We start from the raw sequence: 17224 nt of genomic DNA, 5'->3' as shown, positions 1-17224 counted from the left end.
GCCCCCGGAGTCCCGGCGCAGGCGCTGTGCTGTGGCGGAGCCGCGGCCGGGCGGTGCGGGGCCGGGCAGCGCTGCAGCGCCGGGCGGAGGTGAGCGGGGCCCGGCGGGGCCGGGCCGGCACGGGCAGGGCCCTCGGCGGCGGCCATTTCACGGCGCTCAGCCTCTCGCCGCCTCCCGCGGGCTGAGCGGCCGGGGAGGGCCGGGCGGGAGCGGTGGGGAAGGCGGCGCCGCTGTGCCCGCGGCCGGGGGGCGTTGCGGGGTGCCCCCGGTGCTGGGGGCCGTGCCCGGCCCGCGCCGCCAGCCGGGTACTGAGATACTGACGCTGGGCTCCTTGTGCTCTCAGTCCCTTAGAAACGCGGCCCTGTGAGACTCGGGAGCCAGCATGCTTGGCAGGAGGCACAAAAAAAGCCCCCAGGCAAAGGGGCAGGGCGCTGCAGTTGCAAAGCAGGTAAGGAAGGCGAAGGGGCAGGGAGGTGTGGTGGTACGGTAGGGAGGGGGCCGCCTGCTCTTCGGGGAGCTCCTACCGCTCCTGTCCTGCTAGTATCTCCCATGCACTGATACTGTAGGGCTATGAAAACTTCTGAATTGTGTATTGATTGTTTTTAGGCTTCCTGCTTTAGCGCGTTCTTAAAGTAATGATCTGACATGCAGCAGCAGAGGCCTTGGAAGGAAGCCACAATGCTGTGACACTGTAATCTTTGCATGAGACCGCATGACTCATGTTTACAGTAGTTTCCTACTTCACCTACGTGGAGATTTAGTAACAAATTCAGTAACCGTATTGAGGTATTTCTTACACAGCTAAGAACACAGAAATAAGAATACTAGAACCTCTAGTAACAAATTCAGGGGCATGTATGGGGTAACAATAAATCAAGTTATTTCTTATTTCTGTCTGTGCAGTCATTCATGTAACAGATAAGCTTGTCTATGTCCCTGTCATGTAGCTGTAACGTAGTCTCAGGGAGCTTAGATGTGTCAGTATGTTGGTTTTTCATAATCCTTACCTTTGGATGTACTTTTGGAAGTCTGGAGAAGGGAAGCGTGATTTAGTTAATAGTTAGGAGGCAGGAAGTCAGGAAGCAGCATCAAAAATGGAAATCTGACCAAGGCAAAATTCTAGATACAGGAATGGAAGAAAGAGAGCTCAGTTAAATGTATAGAATAAGTTTGAACCGTAGTGGAAGTTCAGAAACCTTTGAAGGTGGAAAAGGGGCAAGTCTGTAGAGAAGAAAAAGCTGATAGAAAAATAGGGAAATACGAGAAGAGATTGGAATGGGATAATAGCCTGGAAAAAATAGGTAAGATATTCCTTGTTGGTGACTTCCCAGGAACCAGGTTTCCTATACAAGAGGCAGAATGGTTCTGTTAGAGGTCCGTAACGTCAGCATTGCTTTGATACAAAAACTTGTAGTTCTCAGTTGGAATAGTAATATATAAGAAAACGTAAAAAGGAAAAACATCTTTCACCCTCCCTAAAAAAGGAAAAAAAAAACAAGTAAAGGATCTAACTAATATTTTGCTAATTTCTAATGCTGTATGGTTAGCTCTTTGTCCCTTATTTATAGCTTGGAGGGTCGTTTTCTTGAATATGCTAATGGTTTGTTCACTTGCAAATGAATTTAATTGTTTTTTGAGCTGCATGTTAATACTAAACAAATGCTTGATATAACAGAAAAAAGAAGTAAAACCAAAACTTTGCAGTTCATACACTAACTTAGTTGGAAATGTGCCGTGCTGAACAGATTGAGAAAGTCAGAGCCTGTTCTTTTCTTCATGACTACACTCGCTACGCTTACTGCGTAGTAACAGACAGGTCACAGCAGCTCCTGGTTCATTTTGCACATTGATAAAAGATACATGTTTGTGTTCTATAGAACTTGAATCTTCAGATCGCCATTAATAAACCTTTCCTAATTAAATCTTGTCTAGCCTTTCTTTCCATTCTACACAAAGCTACAAACGTTAGTTTTCTTTTACAGAAGATGGAAGAAGGCAGGGGGTGGCCAACTGATCCGCTCAGTGCCTTACAGAATGTCAAGGGCAGGATCATGGCTAGGCAACAAGTAGCTGCTGGTTTTGAACGTTCTTCCTGATTCTTGGAGTCAGTATTTCTCAGCTGTGTTTCATCTTCTCTTTTGGGATTATACAAGGCTTCAAAGAGAGCAACAAAATATTTCAGGGCAGTAGCCACCAGCACCGCAGTTCTGACAGTTGTCATTACTGATTCACGCTAGTTGATAAACTGACAGCCAGCTTCAACTTCTGGCAGCACTTCAGATCCTCCACGGCAGGAGGAGGCTGTTAACCCTTGCAATAATAACTGGTTTTTTATTCCTCTGCTTGAAAGGAGCTGAGCTGCTGCCTGCTTGGCCATGTGAAGACCAATAAGCTGAAAGAGGCTTGTGCTTTGAAAAAATCTGAGGAAATCTGCTCCACCTACCTCACAGGATGAATGGAATTCAGTTAATTCATGTTTATATATACATAATGCTTAGTGTATTTTGCATAAAGAACACTTATTCCTGGTTTGGCTGGTTTCTTCATCAGTGATACAAAATTCATGTCAAAATGGCATTTAAGAAGAATATCTTTCAGATTGTGACCTCAGAGGTTTCTCGGATATTTATATCCTTTGGCATATTTTGCCAAAATTGAGAGAGAACCGCCACTACTCTGTCAAATTCTGAATGCTGTTAATAATAATCTTCCCTGAGGTGCTGTCACTTAGCTGTAGTGATCTCTTCCAGCATAGTGTAGGCATTGCTGGGTTGGCCAGGTTTCTGTCTGCGTGCGCTTTCCTTGTTTTTATGATTTAGACACAGAGGTAATGAGAAATAGAGAACAGTTCTGTATATGTAAATATAGCTTCTTCCAAGAGATAAGGGAGAAGTCTGTGCGGGGCACACGTCAGACCTGTATTATGTGAGCAATGATTAAATATTTTTTAGCTTAGCTGTTACCGGAACTGCTCTTAGCTTCCTTGATGATATCTGCTTAATGAGGCTCAGTATAACAGACGTTTTATTTTACCTTGTTGTGTCAAACTGTTAGATAGGCTTTATGTTTAGAAATCATTGGTTATGTAGCATTCTAGAGGGAGTATTTGTTGCTTATGAAGATTTACATACCTCAGCTGAGTTACATATGACTTGTCTGCATTGCTCTGGTAATAGAAGTGGTGTGATAGTGGGCTCTAAAAAAGAAAGAGCGGCATCCAGAGCGCATGGAAATGTTTAATCTATGCAGCGTGATGTTTTTGAGTGTCATCTCTGTTCTCACTGCTGTATTTTTTTTCTTTCCCTTGTCTCCAGCTGGGGCTGTTTGTAGATTTCAATCCCGAAGAGATGCTGCTGGGTGCAGAGGATGGTGAGGATGATGGGGACCTAGAAGCAGAGCTTGCTGCTATCACAGGAGCAAGGGTGAAAGAAGGGAAAGCAAAGCCAAAAGGGAAAAGTAAGTTAAAGTTTCATGATTTTACTTATTAATGACCTGAATAGTATATTGAAGATACTTATTTACAAATCGCTGATTTATCTAAAAAGTTTTTTCATCACTGATAGAGGCAGTTTCCTTTACTTTGAAAGGTTGAAGTTGTTACTGCAAAAAAGGGGTGAGTTTTTTGTCTATGTTCGTGTGAACATAGGAAAAAGATAGACATGGCTAGCCGATTTAATAATGACTGCATAAAGATGTGCTTCGTAATTTAGCATGTGAAGTCATAAGTGGTGGAAGGTGCTAGATCAATTCAGAATGGAAATGATGTTCCTTGTGGAAGGTGGGTTGTTTGCTTGTTCTTCTGGTTTTGTTTAGAGTTATGTTACATTCTTCAGTTACTTGGATTCTGTAACCGAAACAGAACTTGCTTTTAAGAGAGACGTTCTGGAAGTGATGGAGTTCCTTGGACAACTCCGTAGCTTGCATTATGTGTGAGGGTAGAGTGTCTCTTGGAATGAATCATTATCATTCTTAATATTTTAAGAATCTGTTAATTATGTCTGATAGCGTTTGCTTACAGCTGTGCAGTGTTTTACAGGATTGCTGTGAGCTACTGTAAGTCGAGATTGCTGCAGAGTTGGGGCAGTTTACTAGTGAGCGAGCTCTACCTCTGAAGTAGTACACGTATTTACAGAGCTGCCTGGTAGGCTGGTTCAGGAAGCTGATTTGTAAAAACAAACTTCTCTTGTGTTGGGTTTTCAGCTGAAACAGTTCCTTGATCTGTTTTACAGCCTGTCTGTGTAAATGCTGCAGTGGTTACAAGGAAGTGGGGTGGCAGCGATGGGAAAAGAAGAATGGGGCCCACCCTTGCTGCAGGTGCTAGAAAGAAGTGCTAGTGCAACTACAGCCTTATTTTCAGCTCTGTAGTCATTTACCTGTAATAGTTGAAGGGGCTTTCAGATGCAGAAAAAGTAGAGTGAGGAAATGAAAAATTATTTAGGAAAAAATGACTGTTTAAGCACTGCAATTGATGAGAGGGAGTGGGTATTTGAATCTAAAACTAAATTGTAAATCATTTCCACCATCTAGACTTCAAGATTGTAGTAAGTAAAACTACTAAGCACAATTCTGCTAATAAGCACAGTAGCAGAACTTCTGCCTTTGAACATAGGTTACTTGTGGTTGAAACCCACCCTGTAGTGTTTTGGCGGCGAATCTGGGTGTCAGGAGCTTCTGAATTGTTGTCAACATCTCCAGTGCTGAATTCCTTTGGCCCTGATCATATCAGTGTGTCTTTTTGTCACTTTATTCATAAGAGGGAAATGGAACTTCAGACAGAGAGGAAGAATCAGTGCTTACTATGCTTTCTAAAGGTGTGTGTACATAAATGTGTTTATATGTGCTCATAAAATCATACACAACTACTCTGTTTTCCTGGTAGAACTAGGAGTATATAGACCAGAAGTTTGTGGAAGATGAACAGCTGGGCAGCTGGCACTGGGGTGGGATCACAAGACCTGGTACAGCATACTGATGGGGGCACGGTGCGTGGGGAGACAGGATGCAGGCCAGCACCTGGAAAGGAGGAGGATACAGTAGGGCCAGGAGAACAGACCCTGTCCAGAGGAGGATAGAGAAAAGGGACACAGTGCAGTGAATACTAGTGCTCAGTTCTTGTCTGAGCAAGAGGTGCAGTAATTGACTCCTGGATTTATATTCTAGAGCTGTGATGGGGGAAAGAAGTGATCTCTTTCTGTAGCTTGAGGATGCAGAAGCTGTACTGTTACAACATCTCAAGTACAGAAACCTCTGCTGTCTGTAAGTGATAAACGCCAGTTGGTGAGCTGCTCAGATATATGAAATGGTAGCCTCAGCTTGCCATACCTTGTTAGTGCTGAACCAGCCATCCAGGGGGGCTTGGTTGGCTTTTTTTTGCCTCTAGTGGGGCTTCAGGTACGGGATACTCTGACCCTTCGGGTACAGCCAGTTCCTTTGGATATGGCCTACAGCCTGGTTGCAGAGTTTTGCTAGGGGTCATGTATATGAGCAGCATGTTTGATAGAGGCACTGTAGCATTGATACGGTAACTTTGATCATTTGATAAGAAACAACTTTATTTGGGTTAGTTTACAGCTGATTCAGCAAATGCGGGGGAGGGATGGGATCTGTTTTAGATCTGTTTAAATCAGCTGTAAAGCTCTGCCCTGAAGATCTAGATTTTATTCAGTGTTTGCTGGGACTAGTGAAGTCAGGGTCATGTCTCCACAGAGAGCTATCAGAGGCATTTATGTGGACAGTAGGGATTTGTGTGGAAAGAACTCCACCTTTGAGAAGGAATGGGAGAAGTGAATAGTTACAGCTAGGCACAGCATGAAGCGGAGATGAGAACTCAGCAAGGAGGAGTTCAGTGCCCTTTTTCAGGGCAAAGACAGAAGCTTGAAGAGAAATAGCAGCACAAAGGAACTAATAAAGATTTGGAGAAAGGGAAACCTCAGGGAATGAGATAGCAATGAATAAAATGGGGAAGTGTAGTTAGAGAGGCAGAAGGAGCAGTACTTTTCCTGATTCGTGTAGTAGATCTCTGTACCAGTAGTCTGTTTCTGCTTTGGGGCTAAAGAGGGGAATCTCCCTCTAAGGACAAGTTTGATGCCTTGATTTGGAGTATTTAATTTTATATGCCAAGTCTGATTTTGAAGCAGGGTTTGATGTTCGAAGTATCTGTCATCGGGTTTGATGTTTAAAGTATCTATCATCAGCTTAAAACTAGTTCAGGTGTTTATTCATACTGTGGACAAAGGCTGCTTCAGTAATTCCCTTTCATAGATAGAAACTTATAATCAGATTTACTTATGGAAGTGTTATATTTATTTGTTCTTTTGCGGCCATTGTTTTTTATCTTAACTGAGAAATCCAGCTTTGACATAACATCCAAGAATAGCCAGTATTATTTTCCAACTTTTCATTGGAAAATTGAAGTCTTTCATAATGACAAAGTTTCTGTTCTTAGTTATTTCTGTAAATAATATCATAGAGGTATTTATCTGTATCTTAAATCTGCCTAGGAATTTGACTAGCAGATCAGACTAATTTTTCCCTGATCCAGTTGTTTCATCCAGGCCTACTTGTCTGTCTTCCTCGGTCTTAAAGATCCTTGCTGTGCAAACCTGCCACGGTATCTTTCTCTTCTGTGGCTATTTTCTGAGCACTGTTGTGTTCTACCATACATGCTAGTCTGTCATGGTACTCGTAACTTTTCAGTTCAGGCTCCTTGTATTAGTAAATAGATGTTATTTCCCCCAGATATGTAATCTCTGAGCTAGGTTATTAGATGCAGTCATTTTCCTGCTGTCACTCTCAGAAACATTAGCATTGCTTTTTTCGTGGGTGTTCATTCCCCAATCTGTCTGTCCATGAGTATATCCTCCCTTACGTCTGAGTCTTGTCACAGATACAGGGGAAGCAAGAGATGTCAGTGCTGTCCTTCAGCTGGTAGCGACTCCTTTAGAATTTGTACCCGATGATTGCATTGCTGTGGTTTCTTTTTGCAGCTCCTCTGCCCATGGATCATATTGAAAAGCTGGCTGCAGACTGTATGAAGGATCTGAATGAAGATGGGGAGGAAACAGAGGATGAAGACTTGGAGAAAGATACAGACCTGTTGGTACGTGTAACTTTGTTAGCGAGAAGTTTTAGTGTCTTTATTATTGATTTTGTTTTGTGGTTACCAGTGGAAGCAGTTTCTTTAAAATAAAGAAGATGTCTGGGATTATAAGGTGTTAAGACTCTGTTTGCGTTCAGGGTTCAACCAAAGGTTTTGGAACTTGAGAGTTGATTTTATTTTATATTTTGAGGACAAAGAAAATTTTGAGGAACTGTTGCCTTTTCTTGTTTTTTTTTTTTTTTTTTTTTGTTTGTTTTTGTGTTTTTTTTTTTACGTCTACTTTAGGCAGAATTGCAAGAAGTTCTGGGTGAGGAGGGCGAGACAGGAAGCTGTGGGGATGAAACAACAGCAATGGAACAGTCCCCAACTGAATCGGAAAATGAGGAACCTGAACTGCAACCACAGGTAGGAAAGAGCTTTATGTTTCTGACAGTCTTGCTGAATCACTGTTAGGATGCAGATTATTAGAAGGGTAACAAGCAAAGATGCACGGAGATCTTCTTGTCCTCAAAGAAACTAACAACTATGCTACTATAGTCTTCTCTGTGGAAACTAGCGCTGTACTGGTGTAGTTGAATGATTATTTTTTGGTTTGTTCCAAGGATGAATTTTAATGTAAGCATTGAATTGAGGAGGTAAACAGTTCAAATCAAGCATGCCTTGTGCCTCATTTTACATATGAGCATGCAGACAGCAGTGCAGACTTCTAGAGTTTGTATCTTCTTCCTCTTTGTATTAAGCAATTTGCTGAAATCATGAGATTTGTTGCACCTCAGCATCTTTGACATCTTTGTGGATTTTTTTCACGGTAGCGTTAGCTTTCTCAGCTTAATTTGTCAGTTCTCATGCAGTCAAATCCTTTATTCAGTTACTGCCCTGTTTCTGTTGTGTGCTGCAGATTCCAGTGCTCCTGTGCACTGTGCCCATTAATAAGTGAGTCTGTCAGAGTTTCTGTAGAGATAATGGCAATAATTACATCAGTAGCCATCTGAGATGTCTCTGTAGCTGTGGAGTGTTTGTAAGTAGCTGCTCATACCTTTTGCTGCTTTTGTCACTGAACTGATCACAAGCTGTAGGAGCAGGAAAAAGAACTCCTAGAGTAAAATCAGGTAGGAGAACCCCTGAAGGGAGTGAACCAGCATGTTTAGAAAATGAGAAAAGAAAAAGTCAAGATTTGTGCCAAAATACTTCTTCACACTCTGTTATGTGGTGTTTGAGAGACTTTACTGTTCTCCCTCACCTACTCTCTAACCACATGTCTCCTATTACCCCGTGACTGAGTTTTCTAAATGTCTCCACCCACTCTTCTCTATTACGCCTTTGAGAGAAAGCCCAGAGGTGGATCCAGGGACCGTTAGTGCAGTACAAGTACTCCTCTGTTTTAGAGAGGCTGTTTCGTCCTTCATTAGCGCGAGAGCGCGTAGAAGAGGAATGTTTGTTTTCCAGTGCTGTGCAAAAACTCATATCGTTTGATTAAATAAGTTTTCTTGATTTTTTTTTTTTATTTTTTCTGAGACCACCTCACTTCCTGCTGTTACCAGCGAGCTGCAACAGACAATAGAGAAGAGAATTGCTAACTACAGGACGGCAATTTCAAACGCAAAGGAGTTGGGTGAGAGTGTCAAACTACGCCGATACGAAAGAGGCCTTAAGGTAAGTTGGATTCATAAGTTACATGAACGAGAGGGAGGCAAAATCCGTTCTCTGAGGTGTAGCTCAGTCTTTCCAGATGTGCGAAATTGCTCAGATGGAAGAGAAATTCTAATTTGCTGCCTTAAGCTACTTTAAAAATATTTCCTGGTACTTACTACTGGTCTAATGTGTAAGCACACAGATCAAGTGTAACTTCAGAGGTCTTCTGTGCATCAGCTCTGTTGAATGTGGCAAGTGGTAGCTGGAGGCAGGGGATATGGTAAACGCTGATGTTAAACCTGCCCATCTAGATGAGAATTTCCCCTGTGATGACTGTTCAGTGTTACCTCAAAGCGAAGTTTCAGGGCTTTCCTAGCACAAACACTTGCCAGTTCATCACTGATGCTTTGCTTCAGGTACTAACCTTCTGCTCAGCTCTGTGAGATAAAGACAGCATACCTTTCCCTGGGTGTGTTGGCTGCGCTTGAAATTGAATCAAACAAGCTTTTTCCTAAGGACAATTACAAATTGCGGTGAGGAGCAGTTTCTTCAGCTTTGCATCTTTTCAGCCAGGTGGCGTGCTTGTAGTTAATTTGTAGAGCCCGGTGATTACTGCCGTGCAGAGTGTCTCTATTTCCCTGTTTGTTTTCATCTGATCTCATGCGTCACCTCAGACAGCAGCAGCCTCTGTCTGGTTAAGCAAAACTTCAGAGCCCAGCACTGTCCACAGAGGGAAGAGTAACATTTGACTAGCTACCAAGGGGCTTAGTGCACAAAGGGAACAACTAAGTGTGTCCACTTGCCTACCAGCTCTGAAAGGAATGTGCACAAAACCACCTGACCTTTCAGAGGGATAGCCAGACCAACTTCCTTCACCAAATACAGAAACCTAATGCTCTGTTTGCCACTTCCTTTGCTTTTTTTTTTTTTTTTTTCTCAGGGTGGGGAGTTTCCATGTACTTAAGTGGTGTAGCTAAGGTTAGTAGACTAGATCTTACTTCACAGCTTTCAGTTCTTTAATTAGCTAAATGACATGCCAGCAAATGATGTACAGTTATTTCATGTACTTAGTTCTTGGAACTGTGAACTTTTTAATCTCAGAGAGTATAATTCCATTTCCAGTCAGTTTGCCATCCCACACGTGGTGAACAGAGAGCTGCGTGTGGGTTGCGGGACTGGTCTGAACCCCAATCTCACATGCAGTCAGTCCAAAGTGTATCTATCACTGTTGCTTAATAGGTTGAACAAAGCCATGGCTAACTGGAAATAGCAGTGATTCTGGCACCGATGAGTTTTTGTTGGTGGCTTTCTGTGCTTCCATTTCAGTTTCAGTAGAAAGTGAAGGAAGTAAAAACTTCTGCTTTGGCGTAAAGAACATGGTGGTCTTTTGTCTGAATGTTAGTTTTAAAAATAATTTTAAAACCCTTGTGAACGCTGTGCAGGTAATACTCATTGTGGAGGAAGGATTTTAAAGAAAAGGAGCGGCAGTTAAACCAAGTTACAGATGGTGTGAGATTCTTGCCATAGGTCACCAGCTGAAGTCCTGTGTCCTTTGCTCAGACTTAATGGCTTTTCTCATCCCCATGAAAGAAGTATGCAGAGTCCTTCTTTCCCTAAATCCACGTTTGCAGTGACATTTCAGTGTAGTATATTTTATTTTGTTTTACAGACAAAATGCATTTACAGTTGGTATAAATGATTTCCTTGGTGACTGTGACGAAGCTGACTGTGCACACATCAGCCATCTGATAGTTCTAGGTGCTGAGGTACTTCCAGTTACCTGGTTGGTGTAGCAAGTCTTTTGCATTGTTTGCTCTGATAATTGGGCACCTTTCACAAGTGCTGAAGTTGCCCTTACAGAAAAATAAGGAATGCTAAAGGGCAACAGTTTCTAGTGATGGGTGTAATAGATCCTAGCATGAATAGGGGAATTAACGTGGTTTGATGATTTTATGCTAGCAATATGTTTGATGAAAATGCCAATTAACTTCGTTGTTCCATCTCTGCCAGACACTGGAAACCATGCTGGCTGCAGTGAAGAGAGGCAAAAAAATCAATGAAGAGGAAATGCCACCTCCTGTTGCAACAGGAAAGAGCTCTTCTCACATATCTCAAGCCACAGGAACAGAGCAGGAGATTTCAGAAGATTCAGTCAGTGTCCCACCAGAGAGTAGAGATGCATCTGCTGCAGATGATGAGCAGAAGACCTCTCGTGAGGCAGAGCAGCATCTGGAATTGGAGTCTCTACAGGGTCGTGCTGTTTCTAGTCCTACCGTGGAAACAGGTACCATGATCTGAGAGGATAGGCAGCTGCAACATGAATGTTCATGCTACATCTTTCTCCATTTTTAAAATTTCGTTGCAAGGCACTTCTTATGTTGGCACTTCCCTGCTGAATATTTCAGATAGGGCTGTCCATGGGATGCTGAATTTCTGGCAGTGCTATCACATACTGTTGTAAACCTCTGGTCTGCAGTGTATCAGTATGTTTTACCTAACATTTATTGTGCCTCGGTTTCTCATTCAGTATTGTGACATGTAGGATTCCAAGCTTTAAAGAGTTTTTGAGATCCTAAGAGATTTTTTATTCATTTTTCATTTTTCCTTTCTTTTTTTTTTTTTAATGGGAAAAGTGGGATTGTCAGATGTGGTAGGAATTCTGGAGACTGGAAGAAAAAGGATTTATGTAAGGTGGACATGTGATTCAAAGCAATGCAGGACTGAATAGATGAACATAGCAAGAGAAGCACATCTTGCACGTTCTGTGTAAGTCTCAGTACTGTTTCCTTCTCACAGATCTCCAGAACAGCAACACACGAGCAATATTACTAATGAGGCAGAAGGAGTATAAAATAGCAGCTCTGAAAGCCAAACAGCAAGGGAACCTGGAGAAGGCAAAGGAATACATGAAGACAGGCAAGGTACGCACATGTGAAATCCTGTGTAAATCCTGTGTTAAATGTACCTGTGCTGTACTCACACACCATGCTTATGCATTCATTGAGTGTCAGATGTTCATTGCGACAGCTAGCGAGTCTTGGACATACTAGAATACACCTTCTGTTTTGTTTTTCTGCATTAGAAATTTGATGTGGTCTTGGAAGCTTTGGACAGTGGGCAGCCAATAGACCTCCAGAATATGCCTCCATCTCCTCAGGGTAAGGCTCATGTTTTTAGAAGTCTCTCTGTGCTGTAATGTAAAATGACTCCTAATTGATTGCGAAACTATAAGAATCGAAGATTACTTAGGTCTGAGACTTGCTAAATATTCAAATTCTAATCAAGACCATCCAAGAAAAATGATGTATCATTTTTTGTATTAAAGTTACTCTGTGAATCACAAAGTTCAAGTAAGTTTTGATGTCTAATTTTCCCATTTTTGTAATTTTAGATAAAAGCAGCCAATCTGTGAAGAGGCAGGGAAAGGGGGTAATGACAAATTCTCAAAGTTTGCTGTAGTATTTGATGATTTTGTGTGTTTCAACTGGGGTTCATAAGGTTCTAGGTTAAAAAACTGACAGATACACTCATTCTGGATATAGATGATTTCAGTGCATTAGTCTAAATATTAAGGGAAGGTAACAATATTGAAGATGTCCTTGTAAGAGACTTCTTATTAAAATGGAGCTAGTATTATCAGCAACAACAGTTGCAAGTCAGTGTTTTAGACAGTTTACTGTGAGTAGTAATTATTTTATTTCAATAAATCATGAGTTTTATGACTACTTAAGTTCTAAACTGATCACCAAGTGGCATTAGAGAGAAACTTCACCCATGGCATATTCCGACATTATAAAGTGGAAAATCGTTGTAGTGGATATTTTTCCACTTTTCTAAAATAAATGCTATTGCGCAGTGTCAGAAACTTGTTTTTCTGAATAGATGGTATTACTTGCTTCCCTTTTCAGCACATAGTTTGTTACTAGGATATTTTAGTCAACTTAGCAATCTGTTTCACACTTTCCATCTGCCAAGATAGCAAGTTATGTTTTGGGAAAGAATTCTTAGAATACCTGAACTTGTTTTACTTTTTTTCTTCATAAGCAGCACTAAGTAAAATTAAATTAGTATTTGAGATTTTCCTACTGTAAAGCATTTGGTCCGAATAATGGAAACTTTAGACTTATCTTGCCACCCAAATATTGTTTTGAAGCCAAAAAGCTTTCTGGAAGAGGATGTGATCAAATTGATGGTTTTCTTACTAACATGGGTTGCCTTGCTGTTTATAGAACATGCTGTGAATCTTACCGCTTTCCTTGCTTTGCAGATCTTGAAAGCTTAGGAAATGTACAAAGTACATCCACGCAAAAGGTACCGGCTCCAGTGGGAAGTTCCCAAGGTCTTACATCACCTGAAACTCGGAACCAAGAAGCTTCAGGTAGGACTTGATTTTTTGTAGGAAGACGTAAAAATAGCAGGGGTGGAAGGCATTTTCAGGTCTGCTCTTGCCAGTCAACTACAGCAGGATTGAGTGTACCTAGCTATGTTCCTGAATATTGCTTGCTGATGATCGCACCTGTACTTTTTGTTCTGGACCAGTAATGCAAATAAAAATTAATAAGACTTTGCAATTATGTTTTTGTCTCTGCAGAAGGTAAGGAAAGGTCTGAAAAAGGCATCTCTTGTTTTGAAGTCTGAATCATGCAGCTTTTCATTTTCTGTCTTATTTCAAGCTTCCCTGCAGCAACCAAAAACAATGCTGGAAGCATTGCAGCAAAGGCTTGAGAAGTACAAGTCAGCAGCAGCACAAGCTAAAGCGAGTGGGGATGACCGGAAAGCCAGAATGCACGAGAGGATAGCCAAGGTATAAAATGACATTGTAGAAAGCTGTTTGCATCCAGCAAAGCCATTTGAATTAATTATCTTGCTGAAGACTTTTTCCGGAATAAAATAATGTGTTTATTGTCCTTTTGTTTGGTAAGAACTCCACTGGGGAAGCTGTAAAACTTTCAGAGGAAGGAGAAACAGATACAGGTGTTCAGCTCTGCTGATACAAAACCAATTTGGAGACAAGGCACATACTGTAGATGATAAATAATAATGAGGAAAAGCTCTTCGGACTTTTATGCCAGAAGAACTTAAAAAATGTGTTGTCCGTTTCTGAGCTGCAGAAATTTCAGAGCTGAATTCCTATCCAAAGATTTCTGCTTTGTAATGTATTGATGAAGAAACTTAAAGATCTAAAATGTTAGGAAAGTTTGGGTTTCAAAGCACTATTTTTACCTTCCCCTACCATTTTGACTATGCCGAAAACAAGTGTAAATAATCACTGAAGAAGTATTGGCGTCAGAATTAGAGGGCAATGGTATGCACATACAACTTGATAGCAAAATACTGAGTATTCTGCAATATTTATGCTGGTTAAATATGATGATTGACAGAATTCAACTCCACTTTATGTCTTACTGAGTGGCTTCTGTTACAGCAATACCAAGATGCTATAAGAGCCCATAAAGCGGGGAGAAAAGTGAATTTTTCCGAGCTACCTGTTCCTCCTGGTAAGTGTGAACATAAAATATCCTGATCCCAGCTTCTGTATGTTTGTTGGGCTCTGGAGGAGGTGTGCAGGTACTGTCTCCTCATCCTGTGGAACAGCTCCTCCTTTTTCTCAGTTAGTGGGCTGGCCTTGCTGTTTGGTGGTGTTGAAGAATACATTTTAAAACTGTTTATCAAAATGCTCCTAAACTTTCACTCTGAATATTCCTGACTGCTTGTTTGAGAGTGGCAGAACCTGAAAGCAATCCTGTTTGCAGAATTAAACAAATTAATCATGGGCAGGTGTTGAAAAAGGCACCTGTCCTCTGTGCCAGCCCTCCTAAAGGAAAGTAAATTTGGGATGTGTTGTCTCTTTAGTTAACTGGATGGAGTTTTTTGAAACTGGAAAAAATTACCTGATGTTTTCCATTCTGTTTCTTCCCAGCAGCAGCCTCAGAACTCCATATTTAATCAAATAGCTCCTTACAACACCTGACAAGTCAGATCAATATTGCAGTTCTCAAGGCTAGTAAAAGTAGTATCCAGAGATTAAACAAATCATGCCTGTGGTCACACTGAGACAGTGACAGAGGCAGAAACCAAACCTGCTTCATGAGACCCTCTGCCTCCTGCTTATCTTCTTCACAACATGTACTGCTGTGTCTGTAAAGATTTGGGCAAGGTCATCTAGGAATATTTCACCTCTGGCTTGCGTGATACTGTTTCTTCCCCTTTGAAGCATCATTACTTTTGCATTGTGCCTAATGAGTTCTTGTGATAAGGTGCACAAAGCACTGCAAAGTGGTGCCTAGATTTTCTAAGTTTTTTTAAAAAAAAAAAAAGTAAATCCTAGCAGAGACACAGAGCTTGTGGCTTTTTTTGTCACTGTCAAATGTGATAACAGGAAACACTGTAGTAGGAGTAAAGTAGTAGTAAAGTAGGCAGTGCTAGCTCTGTCGGGTCATGTACTGGTTTGAACAGTCCCTGCTTTGAAGCTGTCCCTGGAAAGCAGTTTAACAACTCTTGCTCTAGAACGTGATCTCTTTCATAGTGAATAGCAGTAAGAGCGAGGTACTCCATGTTTAGCATTCTGAAAATATGCATAACTCCTTAATTTCCTTACTCAGCTGTATGTTTTCCAGCCAGCGTTTAGAGGCCATATGATTTACATTGAAGATGACAGTAAGGCAGTCACTGAAACCACAATGAGATTATAATGGACTGACTGCATTTCATTGCATCTGGATGATGATAAGTAGCAGCCTTGACCGTTGTGGAGCCAGAAATGCTACTTACTAATGGATCAAGTGTCACACAGGGGCATCAGTATAAGATTCTGCTTGCCTGTGTACCTCAAGCTTGTTCTGTCCCCTTAGCAGCCATCTCCAGGCTCAGAAGCAGTTTAGTCATTGTTTCTTGTCATTTCTAATGAGACAGGCAACAAGAATCCTTGCTACATATTAACGAGATAAATCTTTTTAATTTAGAAAGCCAGTAGCATCTCTGTATCTCGTTTAAAGCTGACCCTGAACTGGTAGCAAGGAAATCAGAGTTTATCTTCCATCATCCAGCCTTCCTCCCATCCTTAAAAGGATAATAAAATAATCAAAAGGTTTCTTCTTCTTATACTTAACATTAAACCACTGTACTTCGGCCTTACTTTGCAACCTCTCCATTGCAGTAGATTTTCAGCATATACTTCAAGGGCTAGTGATACAGTGCATTTTGCGGGCTTCAGGGTGTTGTTCCTTACTGTATGGGACAGCACTGATTTTTCTCATGGATCATGTGCCATCTAAGGTGAGGCAGTAGTGAGAGAGAAAAAGAGCCAGCAACTTCTTGTACAATCTGCTGTTCTCCTATGTAAAGGAGAGAGTAAATTCTTTTCCGGGTCTGGAGGTACCTCTTACCAAATTCTTGAGGTTGTAAGGTTCCTTGGCTGCATGTCAGTTGATGAACTTAGAAAACCATGCTCTGTTGTCATCATTTTAGCATCATGCCTTTAAGCCTGGATATCAGTGGGAGGTCTGATCTTAAGCCCGCCAGTCAGACTGTTCAGCAAGGGTTTGTGGCCTTGGCCTCAGTCTAGTTATACTGGCTTCTGCAATATGTGAGATAGTGATACCTGCATAGAGATAGCCTTACAGAAAAAGAAAAAAAAAGAAAGACACTGTATGTCATAAGTAACTCTTAACTTCTATATTCTTTTCCTCCTCAGGATTTCCCCCTCTTCCTGGTGTTGCAGCAACGGATGGCGGCAGCACAATAGCTGCTGTTCTGGAAAACGCCAGTCAGCTGGCAAGCATGGAAGAAAATGATGAAGAAGAGGAGGTTAGTCTTTCTTCAGTACATTTAGTAGTTTAAATGTTGTCTCTTCTGGTATACGGAGATGAGTTGATAGGATTTCCAGTCAGGCAAATCCAGGCAATCTGAGATGAAATGTATTTCCCAGAATTCTGAAGAGTACAGGATCTCAGACTCTTAGAGAGGAACAGTTTGTCTGCATTACGGTGGAAGAGAGAGATGAGATTGTTATTACAATCAGTACTTACAAACAGAATCCAAGGGTCCAGAGTTTGGTTTGTTTCTCTTTCATATCTGTCTTATGTTTGGGTCTTATTTTCACAATAAATACCTCAGATCCTGGCCATCTCTTTATGTTGTTCTAAAGTACATAAATATGTGCTTTCATCCTGCATCCCAGTAACTCCTGTGTTTGTGCTTCCCCAGGATGTTCAACACTTACTGCTTCTTTTCACGCAGCAGCAGCTTTTAGTCTTTGGTTTGTTTTCTTTCTCTAGCTGGATTTGGTAGCTAAACTGTGCTTGTGTAGCTTTTAACAGACAATTCCTGGATGATGTTTTTTCTGCATGCATCTGTTCTTTTTGAAATCACTACCTTGTTGAACATTGCTTTTGTCCTTTCTGTAGCAGAGGTTAGGTGCTGGCATAGATCAGCTACCTATTGGCATGGCACTGCTAATAAACCCCAGAAGTTAAAATTAGCAGTCTGGAATGT

The 17224-nt window shown here is 41.4% G+C and overlaps 1 protein-coding gene across 1 annotated transcript in view; it reads left to right on the top strand.

The window, feature by feature from the left end:
* Nucleotides 1-17224, top strand: part of CC2D1B (coiled-coil and C2 domain containing 1B) — a 32137-nt gene continuing 14913 nt past the window's right edge. The window contains exons 1-13 of the mRNA XM_035538136.2: nt 1-89; nt 344-448; nt 3315-3456; nt 6987-7099; nt 7385-7504; nt 8615-8752; nt 10742-11015; nt 11528-11652; nt 11814-11889; nt 12999-13109; nt 13405-13535; nt 14157-14229; nt 16425-16537. Of these exons, the coding sequence (XP_035394029.1) occupies nt 383-448; nt 3315-3456; nt 6987-7099; nt 7385-7504; nt 8615-8752; nt 10742-11015; nt 11528-11652; nt 11814-11889; nt 12999-13109; nt 13405-13535; nt 14157-14229; nt 16425-16537 (1482 nt within the window). The 5' untranslated portion in view covers nt 1-89; nt 344-382. The remainder of the gene's footprint in view (nt 90-343; nt 449-3314; nt 3457-6986; nt 7100-7384; nt 7505-8614; nt 8753-10741; nt 11016-11527; nt 11653-11813; nt 11890-12998; nt 13110-13404; nt 13536-14156; nt 14230-16424; nt 16538-17224) is intronic.

Source organism: Cygnus atratus, chromosome 8 (genome assembly GCF_013377495.2).
Source record: "Cygnus atratus isolate AKBS03 ecotype Queensland, Australia chromosome 8, CAtr_DNAZoo_HiC_assembly, whole genome shotgun sequence".
Classification (NCBI taxonomy): Eukaryota; Metazoa; Chordata; class Aves; order Anseriformes; family Anatidae; genus Cygnus; species Cygnus atratus.
This window is presented reverse-complemented; position numbering and strand designations above follow the sequence as displayed.